At 32.8% G+C, this 24,105-nt stretch overlaps 2 protein-coding genes and 2 long non-coding RNA genes across 7 annotated transcripts; 2 read left to right on the forward strand and 2 right to left on the reverse strand.

Annotated features, from left to right (window-relative positions):
• Positions 1-663: 663 nt before the first annotated feature.
• LOC111709005 (neurofilament heavy polypeptide) lies at positions 664-10,954 on the reverse strand. 3 transcript variants are annotated; one of them, XM_023482567.1, is made up of 9 exons: positions 10,848-10,954; positions 8,255-8,473; positions 8,062-8,221; positions 7,630-7,710; positions 5,827-5,878; positions 5,379-5,407; positions 3,935-3,995; positions 3,083-3,115; positions 664-1,059 (listed from the first exon to the last, which is right to left on the reverse strand). In XM_023482567.1, exons 1-9 carry the CDS (start codon positions 10,901-10,903, stop codon positions 686-688), a joined length of 1,065 nt encoding a protein of 354 aa, XP_023338335.1. In that variant the 5' UTR covers positions 10,904-10,954; the 3' UTR covers positions 664-685. The 3 variants fall into 3 exon arrangements, with proteins under 3 accessions (XP_023338335.1, XP_023338334.1, XP_023338336.1); XM_023482566.1 differs by having other exon boundaries at positions 8,062-8,473; XM_023482568.1 differs by lacking the exon at positions 3,083-3,115 and having other exon boundaries at positions 8,062-8,473.
• Positions 10,132-19,070, forward strand: LOC111709006 (uncharacterized). Of its 2 annotated transcripts, none has more exons than XM_023482570.1 (4): positions 10,132-10,233; positions 17,540-17,873; positions 18,735-18,815; positions 18,982-19,070. In XM_023482570.1, the coding sequence occupies exons 2-4, from the start codon at positions 17,541-17,543 to the stop codon at positions 19,021-19,023; spliced, it is 456 nt and encodes a 151-aa protein (XP_023338338.1). In that variant the 5' UTR covers positions 10,132-10,233; position 17,540; the 3' UTR covers positions 19,024-19,070. The 2 variants fall into 2 exon arrangements, with proteins under 2 accessions (XP_023338338.1, XP_023338337.1); XM_023482569.1 differs by lacking the exon at positions 10,132-10,233 and adding an exon at positions 11,597-11,705.
• LOC111709007 (uncharacterized) lies at positions 12,988-14,347 on the forward strand. Its single transcript, XR_002766771.1, has 2 exons — positions 12,988-13,359; positions 14,145-14,347. It is a non-coding gene; the product is annotated as an uncharacterized LOC111709007 (long non-coding RNA).
• A 341-nt stretch (positions 19,071-19,411) lies between the features above and the next one.
• Positions 19,412-21,075, reverse strand: LOC111708999 (uncharacterized). The gene is made up of 3 exons (XR_002766769.1): positions 20,965-21,075; positions 20,589-20,673; positions 19,412-19,501 (listed from the first exon to the last, which is right to left on the reverse strand). It is a non-coding gene; the product is annotated as an uncharacterized LOC111708999 (long non-coding RNA).
• Between the last annotated feature and the right edge of the window lie 3,030 nt (positions 21,076-24,105).

Consider the following 24,105-nt stretch of genomic DNA (forward strand, 5'->3'; position numbering starts at 1 on the left):
AAGTGAATCTACGAACCGTAATACGGGTAATGATTAATTGATTGCCGTAGAGGACGTCGTCTTTGTATACACAGTTTACGTGTTTTAAAGCGAAAAACGTAAATTTCTTGCTAACTCAAATGTCAAAAGTTTTCATATTTTAGTATGTAACAACGAACACATAATGACATTAAAATATGATAAATTTAAATTTTATTGGACTGTTGTTACTGAAAAAAACATCAAATAGTGTGTATAGAAAGGAACCGTTCCTTTGCGCTCAAATTCTGAACGAAAAATCGGCTTTTTCTCCGGCCACAGTTGTCTTTGAAAAGTAAGACTATTACCGATGAATAGCGCTTAGGCTGTTTAGTTTACCCTGAAATTACCCAAAAAAGTGAACGGTCCCTTTAAATGAACAATTAATTTATTTGTATTAAAAAACTAACAGAGTAAATATAGCTAAATATTAATGGCAAAATATGCTTAATATACTTTCCTAATATTCATTTATGCGTGGTAAAATTTGATAGAAGTAACAATCAAAACATTTTAAAACCGACACTAAACAACTGAGTTCTCGCCTCAAACTACTTTTTTCTACTTTTAACTATTTGCAATCTAATGTCATCTTAAAAAAGGACAATTCTTTGTTTTGCATCTTTATGTAACTTTTTATATTCGTACTTTTTTGCTATTTTATATTTTATAAATATTCAATCTCTAGATATTCTATTTCATAATCTTCATTATCATCTTGGTTATCTGTTCCTTTATCCACAATTCCGGGATTTTCCGAGTTTTTAGGCTTTTCCGAGTTTTTAGGCTTTTCTTGATTATCATCTTGGTTATCTGTTCCTTTATCCACATTTCCGAGATTTTCCGAGTTTTTAGGCTTTTCCGAGTTTTTAGGCTTTTCTTGATTATCATCTTGGTAATCTGTTCCTTTATTCACATTTCCGGGCTTTTCCGAGTTTTTAGGCTTTTCCGAGTTTTTAGGCTTTTCCGAGTTTTTAGGCTTTTCCGAGTTTTTAGGCTTTTCTGAGTTTTCAGGAATTTTCGAGTTTGCGGTTAAACCTCCTAAAATATAAAATTAATTTTTCTTGCAATGGTACAGGGTTGTCAGTTCAGGTTGAGAATTCGAATCTTATCCTTTTTTATTCAAATTTATGGTTCCCAGCAAGGTTCCCAGCACCTTTACACATTCAGATACATTATGTACAAATTATATATCTTATATATTTACATCAGGGGGCGGAAACGTCATGTGTGTGTGTGTGTCTGTACCAAAAGAGTGTGTGTAAAGATACCATACCAATGGTGTGTACTCTAGGTTTATACAATACGTAAGAATCTCGGTATTTGAACAGTCTAGGAGAGTATACTCTAAGAAATTTCAAATTTTCATCTAACAAAATTTGTTGGAGCACCAGACTCAAATACACCTTAGCAGAATCATTCGTCAAATTTTGTTGAATGTATTTTCAGTCGCCTTAATTCAAAGTTTGTTACATGATCTATCAACCGGTGTTTGTTCCGCTCGCTGTGCCGCCCGAGCCGTGCCTCCATATAATTATCATCTCACAAAGTTTGTTTCATGTCGATTCAACCAGCGACACTGCGCGGTTTAAAAATAGCATGCGTCCAAATTTGTTGAATGTCCCTTCAACTTCCTGCGCAACTGTGTAATCATTTGTTATATGATTCTTCAGCTTTGAATCTTGACCCATCAAAAGAGGTTGTTACAGGTGGCGCCACCTATTCTCTCAAAATTTGTTTTAACTAGATTCAAAGTTTGTTGCTATACTTAAAAATCCGGCTGTTATGTAAAATTTCAATTTTTTAATACAATTTATTAGTTTTAAAACCTATAAATCGGCAAAAATGCAATTGATAAAAACAAAAATTTAAACNTTACATTCAGATACATTATGGACAAATTATATATTTTATATATTTACATTCAGATACATTATGGACAAATTATATATTTTATATATTTACATTCAGATACATTATGGACAAATTATATATTTTATATATTTACATTCAGATACATTATGGACAAATTATATATTTTATATATTTACATTCAGATACATTATGGACAAATTATATATTTTATATATTTACATTCAGATACATTATGGACAAATTATATATTTTATATATTTACATTCAGATACATTATGGACAAATTATATATTTTATATATTTACATTCAGATACATTATGGACAAATTATATATTTTATATATTTACATTCAGATACATTATGGACAAATTATATATTTTATATATTTACATTCAGATACATTATGGACAAATTATATATTTTATATATTTACATTCAGATACATTATGGACAAATTATATATTTTATATATTTACATTCAGATACATTATGGACAAATTATATATTTTATATATTTACATTCAGATACATTATGGACAAATTATATATTTTATATATTTACATTCAGATACATTATGGACAAATTATATATTTTATATATTTACATTCAGATACATTATGGACAAATTATATATTTTATATATTTACATTCAGATACATTATGGACAAATTATATATTTTATATATTTACATTCAGATACATTATGGACAAATTATATATTTTATATATTTACATTCAGATACATTATGGACAAATTATATATTTTATATATTTACATTCAGATACATTATGGACAAATTATATATTTTATATATTTACATTCAGATACATTATGGACAAATTATATATTTTATATATTTACATTCAGATACATTATGGACAAATTATATATTTTATATCTTCACATTTATCAGACAATTTAAGGGTGACACCTATTCATGATATATGAAATGTTTTTGGTTGTAAATTAAGGGACTAAGGACTAAACTACAACACCATTTTTAAGCTTGAAAAACGATAATATCTTCCACATTATCGATCAGATGAAAGTTTTTCGTATTTTCTATTTATTAATTTTTTGTTGGGCTCCTTCTAGATCTAGAATTGTCGGCATAATATAATTTATTACGGATCAGCCAAATAAAAATAAATTACCGCAAGATGGAAAAAAGTATAAGTGATTTTACCGTTTCTGTTTGGCCAGTGGAATTGAGTCTTTCCTTAAACATTTTAAGAGTTTTAACAAAGCAACAGATTACTCGCCACAAACTCTAATTTTATAACACTTTTATCTTTGCAATCTGATGCCAAACATATATTTTAAACTAAAAATTCTGTTGAACCAAGAGTCAATATCCATGAAAAGCGGAATGACTTTTTTCTTTTGTCATTCGATTGAAAATAGCTCTATCTTTGTAATTTGTAACAATTTTAGGTAATTACCCAGGGAACGATTTTTGGACCCCCCTCCCCCTCCTATCAATTTTGTACATGGATCTTAAATGTAAGACATGTGGCCTAAGCCTCGGCCCCCTAGCCTGTCCTAGCCGTAGCGCTTGGCCCAGAAAGTGTCTTAACTCTCTAGGACGGACCCCAATTTTATCCCTAAAAATCTACCATGAAGTTAAACCAATTTTCTTGAGTGGCTGGTTCGAGTTCAGAGAGGTAGTTCAACTGAGTCTCTGTTGTTCAACTACGTCTCGCTATTTATAATTAAGTTCTCTGCCGGTATATTTGCTAAGATATAAGATAAAATAAGGATGGAAGACGACGACCATCATTCCACTTGATATGAATTAGAAGAAAAAAGAAAATGCAAAATATGGAAAAAAGGAAAGGCTTTTTTTGATAAGTGAAAAAAAGTTCTCCATAAAGACTTAAAACAATTTTCAAACTTTTTGTTGGCAAAGATTTTTTAATACTGTAATTTGTTTCATTTGTTTCATAGATAAGAAACTGAAGAGGAATGTCGAAACCTACTTCATCGAATAAAGGATCGCCTTTTACTGGTACTGCTAATGAACATCAGATTGACCTACCTTCTAAACTATAGTTAAACTCTCCACTATAGAGATCTGAATTTCCAATGCTCAAATCTTTCTAAACACATACATCAAGAAATAAAGGTTTCGCATGGTTACTTACAAATATTGGCGCTTAAGAGGTTTGAAAACGAAGAGCATAGCGCCCATACAAATACAACAAGTTGCGGTATTCTACTCAGATTGTAAATAATTCAATTGAATTTAAAATTAATCATTCAGATATTACAACCTATAATCAATGTATTCGTAAAAAGTTAATATTTAATTATATTTTTTATTTGTTTTATAGTCTACAATATTGTTAACACAAATTCGAAATATAAGGAAGAAGATTTTACCGACTCAATTGCCGTCAACTGTTCTCAAGATGTGTGTATACACACGATCCATTTCCGCCATGAAGCACACACATGTAACCCTCGCTCCTTCGTTCCCCGCCTCACCCTCTACACACCCCAGCCCTCAGTCAGGGTAGGAGAGTTTGGCTGGTAACAGCTCCGACACAGGGAGCCTCTTGACTCCTTCATGCTGATGATGCAGATACTGAGTTCACAGCAGGCGTGCTTATACCTCTGATCTCCCTATTAACTTCTTGAGAAGCTTACTTAGGAAACTTGTGCCCGGCTCCGACCAAAGTTTCCGCTATCTCGAGTTGCATTGCCTTAGTTCCATTGATAAGCCCTGTTGTCCCAGTTCCTGTTGATCTGCTCCACCAATATGAAGCTCTACAACACTCCCATGAAGTGCCATCAAATATCCACCATTAATTCCTTTGTTAATTTCTAAATCAACCAATTTTAACTCCCCCTTATATGCAAATATTTCAAAACTTTCGTTTTTTTAAATAAATGTTAGAAATATCCATTTTAGATCTCTTTATTTTACTATAGTGACTTTTAAAGTCAACAAATATATCGAAAACAACAAGTATTTGGCCGCTAGTGTCTCTGCTCTCAATACTTAAGAGGTTCCGTGTTTGAATCGTGGCACCTAGCGACACTTAGCGACCAAAAAATTCATGGTTTAAAGTAGTACATTGCATATTAAACAAATAAAAATATTATGATTAATAAAATAACTTGAACTATTTACAATCTGAGTGAAATATTGCAACTCCGTGAATTTGTATGGACGCTACGCTCTTCGGTATAGGTCGTGTTTAATCATTTTCTCCTTGCAGACGGAACAGATGGAAGTAAGATTAGTATCGATCACCGTCGAATTCGATTCGACGTAAGGCTATACCCCTTTCATTTTTCGAGAACCTTCCTTGAAGAGACGAATACGAATTGAATTCCAAATTTCAATGGTCAAAATAAAGTTACGTCTACTAGTGTAAATTTTAAGTATACGGTAAAAAACTGTAGATACTGTAAATACTGTAAATACTGTAGATACTGTAAATGCGGTAAAAAAAAACTGTAGATACTGTAAATACCTTATTAGTTTTATTTTTATCACCATACCCTGAAATATATAAAGAAGCATGTAAAGTTGAAAATACTTTGTTTTTCTAAAACAAAAGGTTTTTACTTTTACTTGAACATTTTGAAAAAGATATTCACACTATTTTTTGTGTTTCTTAAAGATTATAGTTATTTTACAATGAATCTAAATATAAAAGCATTATTCTATTTTTTTTAATTACAGAAAGTTGACACACAATTTTACAAAAATCTATAATTAACTTTAATTGACTTATATTTTTTCGTAATACAATTAGACGATAATCATTTTTAAGAATGTAAAAATTAAATCTACTATCACGATGATAAGATATAATGAAACTAAATTAACTTTAGACTATAGATGCCCCTCCCAAATGTCTAAAATTTCATTTTTCAGTAAAACATTTTTTGTGTTTACTACATTTTTTCATTTTTTACCTTTTTTCCCAATTACTCCTTTTCTTGAATTGCAATTGCAACAAGCTTCCACCTGAAGGAAAAAAATAAATAAATTTTGCTTTCCTTTTTACTATCGTTACTTGAGTATGTGAATGCTTTATGTGTAGGGGTGGGGGNGGAGAAAATGAAGAAAATGAAAAAATAGCATGTTTTTTCCCACCCCTTAATATCCAAGTTGTTCTTTTGTTTATTAATTTTTAATTTTTGTCTTTTTTAATTTCAAAATATATTTTTTTTTAATCTTCTGGATTCGCCATGTGGATTTACCCCTATTTTGGTACCCATGACGGTATGAGTGCTCCATTGATATAATATGACCTCTAAAACGACCACTTGGAGCCGGAGGTCAAAAAGGTCAATAATGCCGTCGACAGTTGCGTTAGTGACATAAAATAAAATGAATGAATTCGTCATGTTGATTCACCCCTATTTCAGTACTCCATTGACCTCAAAATGACCACTTGGAGGTCAAAAATGGCAGTTGTGACCTCAGAGGTCAAATTTTCGAAAATATAAGATTGAAAATGGATTCACCATGGGCGTTTACCCCTATTTAAACACCCAGGACGATGTTTGTGTGGTATTAACATAATTTGACCTCCTAAAATGACCCCTTAGAAATCAAATTGGGAAATTTTTCTAAAACCAATATCATTATTGAAACATGCATGTGCTTGTAAATATAAACGATATCTTGGACGGCGTGTGCTCATCTTAGACATAAGTTTACATTTGAGAATGTGTACTTTTTTATGCGTGAACAGTCCCTTAGAAGGCTCCATAAAAACATACAACATTTTTGGCCTGTTTAACTAACTAATATCCTAAACCTATCATAAAAATGGACTAATAAAAAATGCAAGAGTAAAAATTATTTCTAAAGTAAAAATATTCTTAATTGAAGTGATTTTTTTTAAAGATTTTTTTTACAAAAAAAGTTTTATTTTTGTGCCCAGGTGGGTTAGACTAAAAAATTTAGTTTAAAAAACGAGCTGTTGATTGTACCAACTGATTTCAAGAAGAAAAAAAATATTTTTGTGGTCTGGGCAAGGTTCTTTTGGTTTTTTAATGCATATTTTATTTTCAGATTGCTCTAGATCCAAAATTTTAGTTAAAAATGAAACCTTAGACGAACAGCTAATGAATTTTTTAGTTTTTTCATACTTGATGAGCGAAGAGAAATGAGACGTGAAAAATATAGAATTTTAAAAATCTGGAAAATCGATTTTCAACTAACGCTCAAAGAATTGGTTGTAACAAAAAAAGCATAATGCCTAGAAGGGAAAAAAATACATCATGAAATATTTGAAATATATAGAGATTTCTAATGAAACTTCGATTGTAAAAATTGTAAGAAAATTGTTTCCTCAGTAATTAATACCCCTACTGCAAAATTTATTTTGGGACACCCTGTATATATGATAAGATCTATAATATTAACATGCAAGAAGAAGTTCCACTTCATATACAAAGTTGAACCACTTTTTTGTGCGCCGCTTAAAGTTCAATGTGGTTCAACGTAGTCACGTAGTGCATTGTTTAAGTTCTTCTTGCTTTTCATTTTCATTTTTTTTGAGACACCCAGTATAAATTTCACTTTCTGTTTGTATCCAAAAAAGCTGAACTGATTGGCCACATGACCCCATGGAAAGGTTTATGGTTGGTCGAAATTGGAAAATGTTGCATGAGGAGAAAGTGACGACTTTTTCAATTTTTTTCAAATTCACCAATTCAAAAGCATAATGGTTTAAATGTAAATAAGGTGTAATGTGTAAAATTTACCTGTCTTTTTGTCCTTCTATTATTACAAATACATTTTAACTTTTGACAATCAATTTTGTAATCATTTCCTGTTTCTCCAACCTGCATTTTTATAATATTTATCCAAACAAAGATTTACTATAAGACATAGCTGAACCGAACAGATGTAGTTCAATCACTTCTCTTCAGATTTGAATGGTGTACAAGTGGGGAAACTGTTTGTCTGAGCGGTTCAACTTCTTTTTGTTATTCATTAGTTTTGATTCCAGGTCAAAGAAAAAAAAATTGAGGAGAAATCGAACGCAGAGTTCGAATTCTTAAATTTATTTACTATCAATAGAAATATTGCTGTATTTTTTCTTCATGATTTCCAGAACATACAACTTGAGCAAAATGAGTTGTAAATTAAAAATGAAATCTTTATAAACAATCTTATACTTTTTATTCTGGTACCTTCTTAAATTCTGAACTAGAAGAAACAGCAGCTGGGATATTGAGCTCTGAACTAGAACGAACTACAGCTGGAATATTGAGCTCTGGACTAGAACGAACTACAGCTGGAATATTGCGCTCTGGACTAGAACGAACTACAGCTGGAATATTGAGCTCTGGACTAGAACGAACAGCTGGAATATTGAGCTCTGAACTAGAACGAACTACAGCTGGAATATTGCGCTCTGGACTAGAACGAACTACAGCTGGAATATTGAGCTCTGGAATTGAAGGAACTACAGCTGGAGTCTTAAGCTCTGGAATAGAAGAAACTACAGCTGGAGTATTGAGATGTGGAACAGAGGGAACTAAAGCTGGAATATTCTGTGTCACTAGATAGCTAGCACCACTAAATGTCTCCACCAAATATGTCCTAAGATAAATAGAAAGAAAAAGTTTTTATTAAAATAACAACATAATGAAGTTTTAGATTTTTAGTAAAAAAACTAGAGCTGGGAATTTTTGTGTTGGATATGCATAATACCAATTGCCTGATCTCGATATCCAAAATAGGCCTTTTTGAACTTTACAGAAAATCTGCTTGATCTCTGGACTTCGGATATTCCTACTTTATCTGGCAAAAATAATAAAAGATCAAACGCCAAATGATCAAATACCGAATTATACAGTAAAAACGCAGTACGTTCCAATTATAGGTCTACATGCTAGAAATGTAAACAAATCAGAGAAAAATCATAAGAACGGATCGTACTGCATTGTTCATCTCAAAACCGGTTAAATGTCAACAACAAAGAGTAAACAAAGAGATGATAAGAGATAAGGTAAGAGAAGAAAAGAAATAAGAGAACAGAAGAGTAAAGAAGAGAAAAAAAAGAGAAGAAAAAGAGAAGAAAAAAATAGATTGTGTGAAAGAGAGAGCATTTTACAGACGTTTTATCATAAAAATATGTTTAAGAATACCTTAAACTTTAAAATTAATTTTATTGTAAAATTGTATGATATTTTTGAAAAGAAAATTAGTTGTCCCAACTGTTTAGCGTACATCTTTGTGATCATTTAAAGATTTTTGATGATTTGGCATTTGATATTCTGATATTTTTGCCTTTATTTGTTCTTTCATTGGTTGAACGCACAATACTTTGACGTCTGATTGGCTCTTAGTTCTCCGTCCTTCGCGTCCGTCCGTCGAATAGAGATAAAATCAATAAAAGTTCAAGATCCGAGATCAAGCATTAATATTAATATTCACAATACTAGAGTTCCCAACTCTGAAGGCATCCATAATTTATGTGTTTGTCCCTTTGATTCCAGATTAACCATATCTCTGCTGGGGTATTTGAAAACCAGGATACGGACCGTCGGACCCCCCCCCCTCTTAATCCCATATTTGATGTCCAAATATGACAAATTATACATCATCGGACAGCTCTAATGCTCTACTTTTAGAATTTGCAAACAAATTTCAAAATTTGCAAAATTTGAACTTTTTTGCAAAATCAAGTTTTATTGTAAAAATGTTTGCAGAAAAATGTCCGAAAAATTATAAAATATACATTTTTGAAAATCCCTAAACCATGCAATTTTAAAAATGCAAAAAATTTCGCCGCATTTTAAATAAGCTGAAGTGTAAGTAAAAAACTAAAAATGTACAAATTTAGAAAATTTCAACAGCCTCAGCCCAATACTTTTTGAGTTATTTAAAAAAAACTACATGGGGGAGGTAAAATTGCCCCCCCCCCAGGAGGAATTGGGTTAAGACTGTAAATACATTGGAAAACTAAAACTGGAATTGATTCCTCACCACAAATTTTATAAATAATCTAACCCTTATAATGATTACATGCTGATATTGTAAACTTTTATATTTCATAATCATGAGTTCTTCTAAATTAGTCACAGTTTAAAATATCAAAGATTTACACTTTCAGGTTGCAAAGATAAAGGCAGTGGAAAACTAGAGTTTTAGACAAGTATTCAGTTCCTTTGTGACTTTCTTGCTATCATGGAATATGACACCATTTTCAGACAATATTTCACTCGGTGTTAATTTAAGTCACCTCCCCACTGCACACAAACAGCGCCTGGACTAGTGTATTTCGCTTTATAAGTCCATTATGATTTAGTTATAGTTATTTCTGATGTTATTGATTATTTCAGGCAATCTTTCACTAGGTGTTAATTTAAATTATTAATGCTATTTCAATAATAGATTACAATCATAATATAAGAAAGTATTTACGAATAGTGTACAACATCTGTAGTACAAAAATATTCATTTGATTTTCTACGTGCATTTAGGAGCAAGAATTTCGTTAATAAAGAAAAAAAGAGAAAAATTCTTCAAAATTTTGCTTTGTATTGAGACGAAAACCTATACATGTAAAACTTTTTACAAACAAAAAGCAAAGAAAAGATCACTCTTTACAAGGATTTAATGCAAGGAAAGTTAATTGTGGTCGCGTTTACTCTGCAGACATATTGAAACCAGTTCTCTTTGGAATTTGTAAACAAGAATAGATGCATCAGTGTTTATTTAGTATTCGAGGAGGTTGAAAGCATTACATTTTGATAATTTTGATGATTCACATAATACTTTCCTATGACAAGAATATTTCATGTGAAAGATGGATCCCATGTCAGGCTTCGACATCCGTCTTGTGTTTACATTACCGCCCAGAGACAGTACATTGCAGTACAAAAGATGCGTACATCTCTGAAATAACTTTCCTTGCATTACAACCTTGACTCTTTATAAAGATATTTAACGTCACAGATTATCTTTTTACTTTTGAACGAGTGGTGATGAGTAGGTCAGGCCAAGACATATCAGAAAAAGCAGCATAACACAGGAGAAAATATTAGAAAAACTAAGTTCAATTAAAATTCAATTAAGTAAAATGTATTTGTAAACAAAATTGTGTTTTTTAATTAGCAAGACGATCTAGGAACATAAACTATTTTCTAGCAAAAAAAACGTGTTGAAAATTATTAATTTTCATGAACACGCAAAACGAAATTTCTTATTAATCAATATTTTTTATATTCTGAAAGATTTATAAAAGCTATTTAAAGATCAAGGTAAGACAACTGCACGCCAATCTAGCCAGCACTTATTTTGTGCAGTTAATTCTTGTAAACGATTCGGATCATAGAACGATTGGATTGCTGTGACTGTTTTAGTTCATGATACAGTTGATCTCTTAAAATGCTAACCAATTAATGGACTTAGTGTCACGGTCCGCAGATTTGAGAAAATCTGTCATTTGTTTAAACCGCAAAACAAGCTTGAGCCATTTTATTTCTTACATTAGGTTACTTGTGTACCAAGTTGGGTAAAGTTAGAATATTTCCTTTAATGTGTTAAACTTTTTGTTTAAAGTGGGCAGAAGGCCTCAGTAAACCTTTCTTCAGCTTAGTCTCTTTATCTTCATTTCGAGACAATTGTTTTTTAATAAACACTAATAACTCCAATAAAGCCAAATATATCTGATGTTAATAAAGGTTTTCACATTTTTGTTTACAAATATATTTTCCCTAATTACAGAGATTAATAGTTTAGTGTTTTGTATATTTTTCCGGTGTAGCATTATGCTAATACTAGTTCTATGTTTAAGTTTAGCATATTCATCACCAATATCAGAAAAGTAATGTATAATCTTTTATAAATAAGGGACTGTTGACTTAACTTGCTAAACACATTTATCTGAGCATTACTGGAGAAGATATCGTCGTGGTTTATCCTGAAAAGTGTTGAATTCTCACAATTTCCTTTTTTTCCTTTCTGCACGAATCCGCCAATTACTTTCATAGAGAAAACAACAAGATTAAATTAGAAATGCTCTGATAGAGAAACAATAATATCTTTCTAATGTTTGCTCAGAGACGTATAGGTTAGAATAATAGCATTGTGAATCGGGTATGTCCCTTGAAATAAATTATCAAAGACAATTATTTGTTAATATTTAGACATAACTCGATTTTGAAAGAGAAAAACATGAATATTTCATTTGTTGTTGATCAGACTAAGCTGTGAAGGGTACCGTTTAAAATCGGACATTCCCTTCTTTATATGGAGAGTCATTTGAATTTATATCTACAGTCTCTTTAATGAGCATTGAATCGTCACTTTTGGATTACATTCCCCTTTCAATTTTATACTTTCTTGGTTAGAAATGTATCATATTTAAGGTTCTATACGCTTTACTTGAAGGTTTTTCATTGAAAGGTCATATCTAAGCTATATAAGTTTGTAACAAATTCAAGAAAACACGAAGACGATTACTACTGTGTAGCGAAGTTGACCGCGCAAGATTAGGAGGCCGAGCGCTGCGGCCATGGCTGTGAAAATCATTAGAATATAGTCTTTTTAATTTTAAGTTGAGAGAAGACGACATTAAATTAGTTTTATGATTCTGTTTTTTGAGGCATTTCCGTGTTGAGGCGTTTCCATGTCACCCTATTTTTGGTAATGGTTCATTTGTTGTCTGGGGACACCTATTTAGAAGTACATTTATTGCTTCTAGATATAAATACATAATGAACAACGAGGAGAGAAGAGGAGAGGAAGATGAGTAGGTCTTCTCTGGTTCTAGAATCCGACGCTACTGATTTGCGGATTTTATAATCTTCATTTGGGGATTTCATCCTCTGCAATTTCTGGTTTCTATACAAACTAGCCTTAGAGGGCGCTTCGCGCCCATCTTCTAAAATAATTGTGAACATGTTCTCTTTTTGTACATCGTAAAACAAAACAAAAATAATTCGCGGATTTTCACAAAAAATTTCGTGGATTTTCAAAATCCTAAAAAATTTAATGGAGATCGAATTTTGATGGAGACAAATATTTGAAATTTTGATCATTCATAAACCTTCCCTGGGGTCCCTAGATGTCCCACAAAAAATTTGGGCCCGATCGGTTCAGCCGTTTTGACGTTTATTAGATACAAACAAACAGACAAACAAACAAACAGACAGACGAGCCAAATTTATATATAGAAGTGGCTTGGGAACTTATAGTTGCATTGAAACAGTGGAGAAACTATACACTTTTTATACACTTTTAAGCCAAAAAAACAACGCTATATTCACTATTATTGTTCAAAAAAAGATTTGAAGGGTAATGTGGTGAGTCATGAATATCCTGCTTTAAATTGAATGTCATATAAAATTGCAACAATAGTTCTAACTTATACCTTTAAGTCAGTTAAGTTATTTTTTAACAGGCTGGTGGACGTTATAACTGGTCGCCATTCTTTCCGTTCTCATTCAAACCAGAACAGTACGATTATGGATCTGAAGGTAATAGAAAGCGATTAAAAGGGATGAAAAGGATTGAAAGAAATTAAAGGGATTTAAATGGATTGAAATGGATTGCAAGTGATCAGACGGGAATGAAAGTGATGGAAAGGAATCGAATGGATTAATTGGGATCGAAGTGGATTGAATGTATTTGAATAAGAATGCAGGTGGATTAAAATGGATTAAAAGGAATAGAAATGGATTGAACGGTATCGAAAATGGATTACCATGGATTGAAAGAGAATGAAATGTAATTAAAAGGAATTAAAGAGATGGAAAGGGATTTAAAGGGGTTAAACGTGATTTAAAGGAATTATAAAGGATCGATCAAGAGATTGAAAAAGGATTTGAAAGAGATTAAAATTGTGCAGAGGCCGAATTTAAAGAATTTGAGCCCCGGCTTAAAGTTAGGCGGCGGCTCAAATATGCTTGGTTCAAGATTTAAGGCCGGCGCACAATTGAAACATGTTTTTGGCGGATTTAAGACGCGGCTCAAATTCATTAAATTCTGACACTCAACTTTTTTTCTGTCTAACAGCATTATTTAAACCACTCTAATCTAGAAACATTTATCCAACATAACTGTTAAGACTTTGTGACCTCGTAGCTCCTAAAGCTTTGTTTTCAATCCAAAGTATGAAAAAAGCAAATATAAATTTACTTGTATATTAGAAATCCAAAACCTTCTCAATCTACCCATTAGCTCTTTTAAAATAGGAGTCATGATTAAATCATGGAGAATTTTATTCCAAAGTATAATTTTACTGTAACTTGACCTGATTTAGAAAAGACCAAGTTTCACTGGCCAAACAAAAGCGGATAACAGAGGAAACTAATCAATACCGATCTAGTATAAAGATGATGGTTTCTTGACAGGAATAGAAACAATATGAAAATAAAACAAATTTTGATTTTAAAAATTGATAAGTAAATCAATGTGATAATTTTATCTCTAAATTGAAATAAATCAAATCTTATATTTTAATAATTTTTGCAATAATCTTTGCAGCTCTTTTGTTATAAACTATTTGAGATTGTTTAACTATTTTAAAAAAATGGAAAAAGAAATCAACTAAGTCTGTTTTTAATTGATCAACGATTTCCCATAGGGCCGGACATTTTGTTTTTGCTGATTATATTACAGGAGACATTAGTGCCATGATTCATGGCCTGCTTTTACACACCGTCTTAGACATGGCACAATTTGAATTAGCTGAATTAGCTAGTTTTAGGATTTTGAAAATCCACGAAATTTTTTGTGAAAATCCGCGAATTATTTTTGTTTTGTTTTACGATGTACAAAAAGAGAACATGTTCACAATTATTTTAGAAGATGGGCGCGAAGCGCCCTCTAAGGCTAGTTTGTATAGAAACCAGAAATTGCAGAGGATGAAATCCCCAAATGAAGATTATAAAATCCGCAAATCAGTAGCGTCGGATTCTAGAACCAGAGAAGACCTACTCATCTTCCTCTCCTCTTCTCTCCTCGTTGTTCATTATGTATTTATATCTAGAAGCAATAAATGTACTTCTAAATAGGTGTCCCCAGACAACAAATGAACCATTACCAAAAATAGGGTGACATGGAAACGCCTCAACACGGAAATGCCTCAAAAAACAGAATCATAAAACTAATTTAATGTCGTCTTCTCTCAACTTAAAATTAAAAAGACTATATTCTAAAGATTTTTACAGCCATGGCCGCAGCGCTCGGCCTCCTAGCTTGTTCTAGCTGCAGCGCACCGCCCCCTAGCCTGTCCTAGTCGCAGCGCTCGGCCCCCTAGCCCATCATAGCCGCAGCACTCGGCCCCCTCCGTAGCCTGCGACGCAACCTAACTTACCCTAAGTTAACGGTAAAATAATTGTTAAAATTTTTTTTTTAATGAGAGAAGACGACATTAAATTAGTTTTATGAGTCCGATATTTTGAGGCATTTCCGTGTTGAGGCGTTTCCGTGTTGAGGCGTTTCCATGTCACCCAAAAACACAGCCTCTCATGATCAGAAACAGCTCAATTGAATTGGACGAGAATGACAATGTCAAGCATAAACTTACATCATCCTACAAAGCGTCAGCTATTCCTAGAGAGAATAAGCTAAACTTCAGCTCCTCCTGGAGCTAATAAGCTAAACCTCAGCTACTCCTGGAGCTTTGAAACGAAACTTTAACTACTCCTAAAGCTAATGACCTGAACTTTAGCTACTCCTGGAGTATATAAGCTATACTTCAGTAATTCTACCTTTTGTAAATCTACCTTTTGTAATTCTACCTTTTGTAAATCTACCTTTTGTAATTCTACCTTTTGTAAATCTACCTTTTGTAATTCTACCTTTTGTAAATCTACCTAGAATATACAAAAGGTAGAATTACAAAAGGTAGAATTACAAAAAATAGAATTACAAAAGTTAGATTTACAAAAGGTAGATTTACAAAAGGTAGATTTAAAAAAGGTTGAACGTTTAAAATGTCGAATTTTCCTATTTCAATATTACAATATGTTGGGTTAGGTTAGGTTAAGACAATTCTGGGCCGAGTGCTGCGGCCTCTTCAATGCTGATTTATGTGCTGACTCTCACTTTATTTTGGGTTAGGTTAGGATAAGACAATTTCTAGGCCGAGCACTGCGGCTAGGATGGGCAAGGGGTCGAGCGCTGCGTCTCTTAAATGTTGAATAATGTACTGTAATCTGTCTCTCGTATCCGAGCCGAGACAAGTGCCACAGCTAGAACTGGCGATTACAGTTTAAAAATTTAAAGACAATTTCTAAATAAGAAGCGTGAAATAGTCAGCTAAAATAAACAATCAACACTTAAGAGGCCGCAGCGCTCGGCCTAGAAATTTTCTTTACTTAAACTTGCATAATGTAACATTTTTCTAACTGTCGAAATTTTGTAGCAGTCGCTCCATGCTGAATTCCAACGAGAAATGCAGTTTTAGGAATTTTTCAAAAACGTTTTGCAGATTTGCAAAAATTGGAAAATTTTCCCGACTCTCGAAAACTCGAAATTCTACCATTTGAACGTTCTACCTTTTGTAACTCTACCTTTTGTGTAATCTACCTTTTGTAATTCTATCTTTTGTTTATTCTACCTTTTGTAATTCTACCTTTTGTTTATTCTACCTTTTGTAATTCTATCTTTTGTGTATTCTACCTTTTGTAATTCTATCTTTTGTAATTCTACCTTTTGTAACTCTACCTTTTGTGTATTCTACCTTTTGTAATTCTATCTTTTGTTCATTCTTCCTATTGCACTGCAGTTGAAAGAGTGATAATAATAAACCCCTTTCTAATAATTTGAATTATAGTCTCAGTTTTTGAAACTTTTTACTATTTACAAAGGAATTGAGTCTTTGTCACAAACTATGATTTGTGAAGAAACAATCTCAAGAACTGACGAGGGTCAACCCAGACCGAAATATATTTTCAATAAATGTGGAACTAACATCTACTTTTTTACTCTACAGAGGTTTGGTCCATCACCATCACCGAATTTTAAATCTAATTCATATATCTTTGCAACCCTCTGTCGTGAACCTTAAATATTTCAAACTATGAATTCTGATATAAGTAATTTAAGTTTGAAATATCACAGGCTTACACCACCAGGTTGCAAAGATATAGGGATTAGAAAATTTAAGTTTGTGACAAAGACTCATATCCTTTGTTTATGAATAAATTATGTTTCCTTTGAGATATATTGATTAAAAAACGGAATATGTGATTGCTTCCTACCTTTTTGAAATATCATAACACTCTTATTAAAAAAGTTTTAGAAAATGAAATACTCAGCTAGCAGCAGTCGAGCTATCCTAAGGGTTCCCAGTTTATCATGTAATACAGAGACAACATAATCGCTCAATCGCATCATGATAAAACCGCGATCTCCGCCTACTAGGTTGGATAAGCCAGGTGTTATCAATCCTCTCTTGCCAGTTCCTGTTGATCTGCTCCACCAACATGAAGCTCCAACTGTTCCATTCCTTTCAACACTAATAATCAATGTTATTTCATTTTCAACCGTTTAGATACTCCCAATTAAGGGTCAATATTTTTAAACTTTGCTTTTATTTCTCATTTCATGCTATTATTCAATAAAGTTACCGAATATCCCTTTTGTTCTTTTATTTGTGTCAACAAAGTTATATCTCAAAACAGCTAGAACATAATCATATTTTTTTAGCATGTATGTTGTGACGATGAAGAATGGATCTAGTTTTTTGATGAGAATGCCAGATATAGATGTATCTGTAACACCGAGACTACCAGATGTAGATGTATCTGAAGCACCGAGACTACCAGATGGAGATGTAGCTGTAACACTGAGACTACAACATGGAGATGTATCTGTAACACCGAAACTACTAAATGGAGATGTATCTGTAACACCGAGACTTCCAAATGGAGATGTATCTGTAACATCTAGACTACCAGATAGAAATGTATATTTAAAACCTTCTCTTCCTTCATCAACAATCCAACCTAGGACAGCCAGAACTACACACTTAACTAACATGGTAAAAAACAGGTTACTCCACGCAAAATTTCCTCTTACAGGGATTTTAATAGGAAAAGGGATTTTAAATTTAACCGGATGCAGCCTAAAGTCAGACCGCGTCAACCTAGTTGCATCAGCTTATGGCCCTGCTTACAGAGCTAGCCCAACTATGTTAACTATAGCTGTATGGCTACCAGTGTAGTTGGTGCACCGGGTGGAGCAGTACAAACTAGGACCGTCAAGGTAGAGGTCGGTTCAGCTCATGATTCAAATGTATACATGAGTTCAGTGTGATTCGTCTCAATCTACAATTCACTGAACATTCTGATTATTGCATCATAAAAATCTTTGATATTTCAAACTTTGACTCAGTTAATCTATCTGAATTCATAGTTACAAATTCCTGGAACACTAAACTGAACTTTTGTATTGTAAATCAGGCATTAATCTCCACCTGATGCAGACCTAGGGATTAATGTAATTCCTCTTCAATAGCCCGTGGTGGCCATACCCTACTGGGGTAACATTAATTGAGGGATTAAACAGATATATTCAAATTTAAAAGAGCCCACATTGGAAATCGAGATTAAGCGTTCAAGATAACCGAAACTCCACACAAAAGTGCCAACATTTTGTCTAAAAATCCTGAGCGCAGAACCCTAGTTGATCCACTGAATGCAGAATTTATATATTTACTAGTTCATCACATCTTTAACGCTTTGCAAAGGCATGAAACTTTAAATGAAAAATAAAATATATTTTTATATATGCAGACACAGTCAGGATGTAATTCGCTAGAGTGAAATTTTAATTTTTTATCGTAAAATCTTTGAGCCATTTGAAATAACTAATTTATGAAGAAAAAAGGTCCTTGTTCTAGGTTGGTCTGGTAGGAAGTGATTATGGTATAAACTGTGAAACTATGAAGTGTAATTGTGATGGAACACGAAAAAAACGTCAGGTACATATTTCAAGTCCGTCTTTGTATAATAATCTTAGAACTATTCTAAAATAAAACCTACTTTTCTTGAATATCACAACAACTAGTTTAACACAGGTGAGTTTTTCAAAATTACTAAATCTTATTTGCTTTGGTTTTAAAAGTTCCTAATGTTATTGTAATTAAGGTAGAGGCCTGCTGCAACTGTAATGACATAAATCGTAAGTAAGCAGAGGGTAGAGAGGGTAGAGAGGTAGAATAGAGGGTAGAATAGAGGGTAGAGAGGGTAGAGAGGGTAGAGAGAGTAGAGAGGGTAGAGAGGGTAGAGAGGGTATTGAGGGTAGAGCGGGTAGAGAGGGTAGAGAGGGTAGAGAGGGTAGAGAGGGTAGAGAGGGTAGAGAGGGTAGAGAGGGTAGAGAGGGTAGAGAGGGTAGAGAGGGTAGAGAGGGTAGAGAGGGTAGAGAGGGTAGAGAGGGTAGAGAGGGTAGAGAGGGTAGAGANTTCATAAACCTTCCCTGGGGTTCCTAGATGTCCCACAAAAATTTTGGACCCGATCGGTTCAGCCGTTTTGACGTTTATTGGATACAAACAGACAGACAAACAGACAAACAGACAAGCCAAATTTATATATAGATAATTAAATTGATTCCTAAAGTAGAGCTGCAATGATCCGTCACATTTTCGTCATAAATTTCTCCATAAAGAACCTGAATAAAATGCCCGATATCATTAGTTCAAAAATATATTTTTCAAACATTAACCACTGTATTTTAAAACATTTAAACATTTAAAAGGTGGGTTTTAGTGTTTAAAAAGCAACTGTAAGCTAACTAGTAACTTTTTTATGCATATTTCATGTTTATTATTTCGGCAATATCATCCTTATTATTGGTTTATATAATTTATCCAACATAAAGAGAAAAAATTAACTAAATAGATAATAAGTGACAACCGTCATTAAAGGGACTGTAAGCGTTAATTCAAGTGATCCTCCATGCAAAGATGGCATTGTCTGCAATACCATCTTTGCATGGGGGGTCACTTAAAATTGCGTTAACACTCTTAATATGAAACTTACTGATCTTATGAATTTCCTTTAAGATTATAAAAAATAAAAAAAATAAAAGAATCTTTATTTGAGGAAACCGCCAAAAAAGTTATCTGAAGAAAAAAGTTTTCGGAAATAAAGTCCCTAAATTTAAGCACTAAAAAAGTCCTGTGGAAAAAAGTCATTAAAATAAAAAATATCTAGATATAAAGTTCTACCGTTTGAGACTTCATTTTCTAAGACTTTTTTTTTGTCTTCAGTATTTTTACAAAAAAATTCCTGAACAGTCCTCTTTTAGTGGAAAATGCCTGGGAGCAAAGCAAAGTATGTTTACAACCATGGAAAAACAAGGACTTGATATTGATATATTCAATATGCAGATGCATAGAAAAAAAATCCTTTTTATGAAAACTTCTAAGACTTTACCTCATTTTCCTAAGACTTGAGACTTTTTTATTAGAATTTTCTTTAATTCCTGTGAGCTTATTTCCTGAGAATTTATTGGCAGCCCCCATATTTTTTGGGAAATAAAGTCCCAGAAATCTAAAACTTAGGACTTTCTTTCCAGTGACATTTTGTCCTTGGACTTCTGAAAATTGGAACTTTTTTACCAAAGTTTTTATTTTCAGGTTTTTTTCCGGATACTTTTTTCTCATGACTTTCCTACATAGATTTTTAATTGAAAGTCAAATATTGTTATTCCAACTGGAAAGAACCGTTTAAAATTATTATTAAAGTATACTCACCACTTCAGGATAAATTATTTTGTGTAGAAAAATTAGCCCTGTTATTATTAGGGTTAAGGACAGCCATAGAAAACGTCGTGAAAAACTGAAAATAAAATAATTTTAAAGAATAAACCTAAACTTCATATTAATAAATAAATCAGAGGCTATTTTAAAGGGAGAGGTGAAATGATTTGAAATAATGAAAAATTGGAAAGAAAAGAGAACCACGCGCCACGGGTAGGACAGGAAAGGGGTCCAGCTTTACAGCCAAATATATCTTTTCAGATTTATAACTTCAACATAAACCATGTCACACCTGTATCTGTATCTGTCATGTGTCTGTATCTGTATATGAAGTTTATCTTAATTAATGTTTGTTAGAAAAGCTAGTTACCTTAATTTTGAATAATATGAGATTTTCATTTTGATGTAAGTTTATCTGTAATTTGATATGTAATTTCCTAGTATAGGAAACCTTGACGTAATTGCAGAAACAAACACTTCTCTTTATTTTGAGAATTTGAGATACTTCGATAGTAATACCAATTCTTTGCTTCACATGCCTTCTTCAGCATATCAGTGACAAAATAAACATGAGAACTAATCAACTATTATCAACTTTGCTTAACTGCCATTACGGAGAGAGATCGCTTATAAAACGAATTCAGACTACGAACTGCAACTGGCAACGGAATGGGCTCAGCTTGAGAAGCACGGATCGACCATCCAAAAATCTAAAAATGTAGCTAGCGTAGTGTGGAAATGTTGTGAGCAATTCTCTCCTGATCAAACTTCAACCGTCGCTGTGCTCCTCTTGCAAAAGATTTTTAGATACTGACAATGGGTCCGCCCAAGTATACGATTTAGTACCCACCCCCCCTCCCCCCACTATCAATTTTGTACATGACCACTTTATTTCATGCAAATTTATTTTTATTATTTTTATCATTTAGGGTTAGGTTAGGTTAAGACCCTTTCTGGGCCGAACACTTCGGCTAGAACCTAGGCTAGGGGGCCGAGCGCTGCGGCAAGGGCGGGTCTTCATTTTTAATAATTTACAACAAAATTAGTATATATTTAGGGAGGGGGTCGGTGGGGTCAAAAAATCGTATATTAGGAAATTACCCTGACAATAATGCAGTTTGTTTCTTTTTTCACTGAATTGATTGCGATGTAAATTTTAGCTAAAGAATTAGTAATTGTCATGAAATTGTGTAAAGTGTACTCTGTTCAATGTTGATTGTTGATAAAAATCAGCTGTTTGTCTGCACGTGGACCGGGAGTTAGGGAAGGGGGGGGGTGAGAGCTAGGGGTGAAATATCGATTGCACTATATTGCTTGATCGGACTAATGAACATCGTACTAAACGTAATTAAGTTCATTAAGGCTAACGTTAATTTGCACTATATGTTTGATATTATGAACATAATGTTCGTAATTTAATAGTTTTCATTTGTTTGATGAACATTATGTTCGTAATGTTCTAAAAATAGTTTTCTTTTGTTTAATATCATGAACAAAATGAGTACGTTGTCCATATATTCTTGATTTATAAATATTACCTTCTATAAGAAGATGTGTGGAGCATAGATTCTCAATAATACTGTTAACCAGAATACAACTAATAGTATCAAACCTGTTTCAAATACAAGTATAGTCGTACCCCAAAAAAGTATAGTTGAAAATTTTCTTGGTGCTTTGCGCCATTTATTTTCAAATTTTACCGTAGTATTTCCCTTTTATCTAAAATCTCCCCCCCCCGCATACTTGATAAACAACTATAGCTATATGTATTATGCAAGCGTTTGGCATGTTTTCCCGATAATACTGAAGGATACATTTAAATATATAGTCCGTGGACTACAAAGGTAAGTAGTCTCAGGAATTGAGAGAACTATACAGAGGGAAACATTATAATATATAGTCCTTGAATCGGGACTACAGAGGACTACAAAGGGGAGTAGTCTCATGGGACTACTCAGGACTTCAGAGGGAAATACAGAACTATACAAATGGATACATTGTAATATGTAGTCCTTGAATTGGGACTACAGTGGACTAAAAAGGGGAATAGTCTCAGGAAACTACTCAGGACTTCAGAGAGTAATACAGAACTAAACAGAGGGACACATTGTAATATATAGTCCTTGAATACTAAATGGGCTACCTATGGGACATGTAGTAGACTTAATATAGAATAACAGCATTTTTAAGGCCAGGGGGGCAACATTTTTTATTTCGCGCTTCGCGCGAAAACTTGCCCCCGCCTAGCTTAATTTCTGTGTATGCGCCTGTGTACCTAGTTCTAGGACAGGACTAGCCGGTGCAACAATTGGTTGACGCGGTCAGACTCTATGCTTCATTATAGGTTAAATTTACTTTTACTAAAGGGGCAGAGGTTTGTGGTAAATATGGAAACAAAGAACAGATTCTTTTTGTTTAAAGAAAGGTTGTCAGAAATCAAAACTGAAGTATACAAGAGGACTAGGAGCATGCGCCCGATTCACAAACGGTAACCCTTAAAATTAAATCTGACCAAAATTGTAAAAAATAACGTTGTTTCAGGTTGGAAAAGAAGCACGCCACTTGGTAGAAAAACCACAATTGAAATTAAATCAATTTTCAAAGAGAAAGTTTATCTTTGTGTGTGTGAATAAATCTCAATATTACTAATATAATGGATAGCTCAGCCTCATCTCTGTAAACTTCGCTTCATTCCAAGCATAAGACGGTATAAGGCTAAACGAGACAGTAGGCTTAATGCATGATCCCCTTCTAGTGAAATTTATGTGCCGCATTTTCTTGAAATTCTGTGTACTATACTATAGATTCTTTTTTCGGAAACATTCTTTTGAATGAAAAAAAATTCAAATTTTTTAAATTATACTTTACCTAAAATTGAGTAAATGTAAAAGCAAGGAACTTTACATAAATTATATTTGTTTTTGTTTACATTTTTGTTTATAGATTGCAGTACATCATTGGTCTCGTGGTCACGTAAAAAAACACTTTTCTGCTCTTTCATTATTTTTCTTATAGTCTGCAAAAATCTTTTTTTCTATTCTAAAATAGTTTTAAAAAGACTGTACAGAGGTAATCTAAACTCTTATTTCGTGCAGGGTAACAAAAGATGAGATTTTAATGACGACCTATTCTTGAAAAACATTTATTAGAAGATTGAATTTTGTCTTCTGCCTTGAATACTGTAAGAATTGAAACCATTTTACTTGACAAATATAAAATTCAAGCTTAACAAATATTATATTCCGTACAGGCGTCTTTTCAGTCTCAGATCCTTATTGCGGGTAACCCTGTACCTTTAAATACATCTTTTTTAAATCTCAACTGAATTCCTTCTGACAAACCAAGTATTTTGAAACATAACCTTTTCAAAAATCAGCTTTATGGTTCCGATTTGCGAATTTTTGCAACAGGGTTTCTAATCTTTTCCGGATTCAGATCCGGTAATGTCTTTCTGTTTTGAGATTGTACAGTATCATTTAAACTTTCAAAAATTACGAACAAAAGTCTTTAT

This window comes from Eurytemora carolleeae, unplaced genomic scaffold (assembly GCF_000591075.1).
Source record: "Eurytemora carolleeae unplaced genomic scaffold, Eaff_2.0 scaffold930, whole genome shotgun sequence".
In the NCBI taxonomy this organism is placed as follows: domain Eukaryota; kingdom Metazoa; phylum Arthropoda; class Copepoda; order Calanoida; family Temoridae; genus Eurytemora; species Eurytemora carolleeae.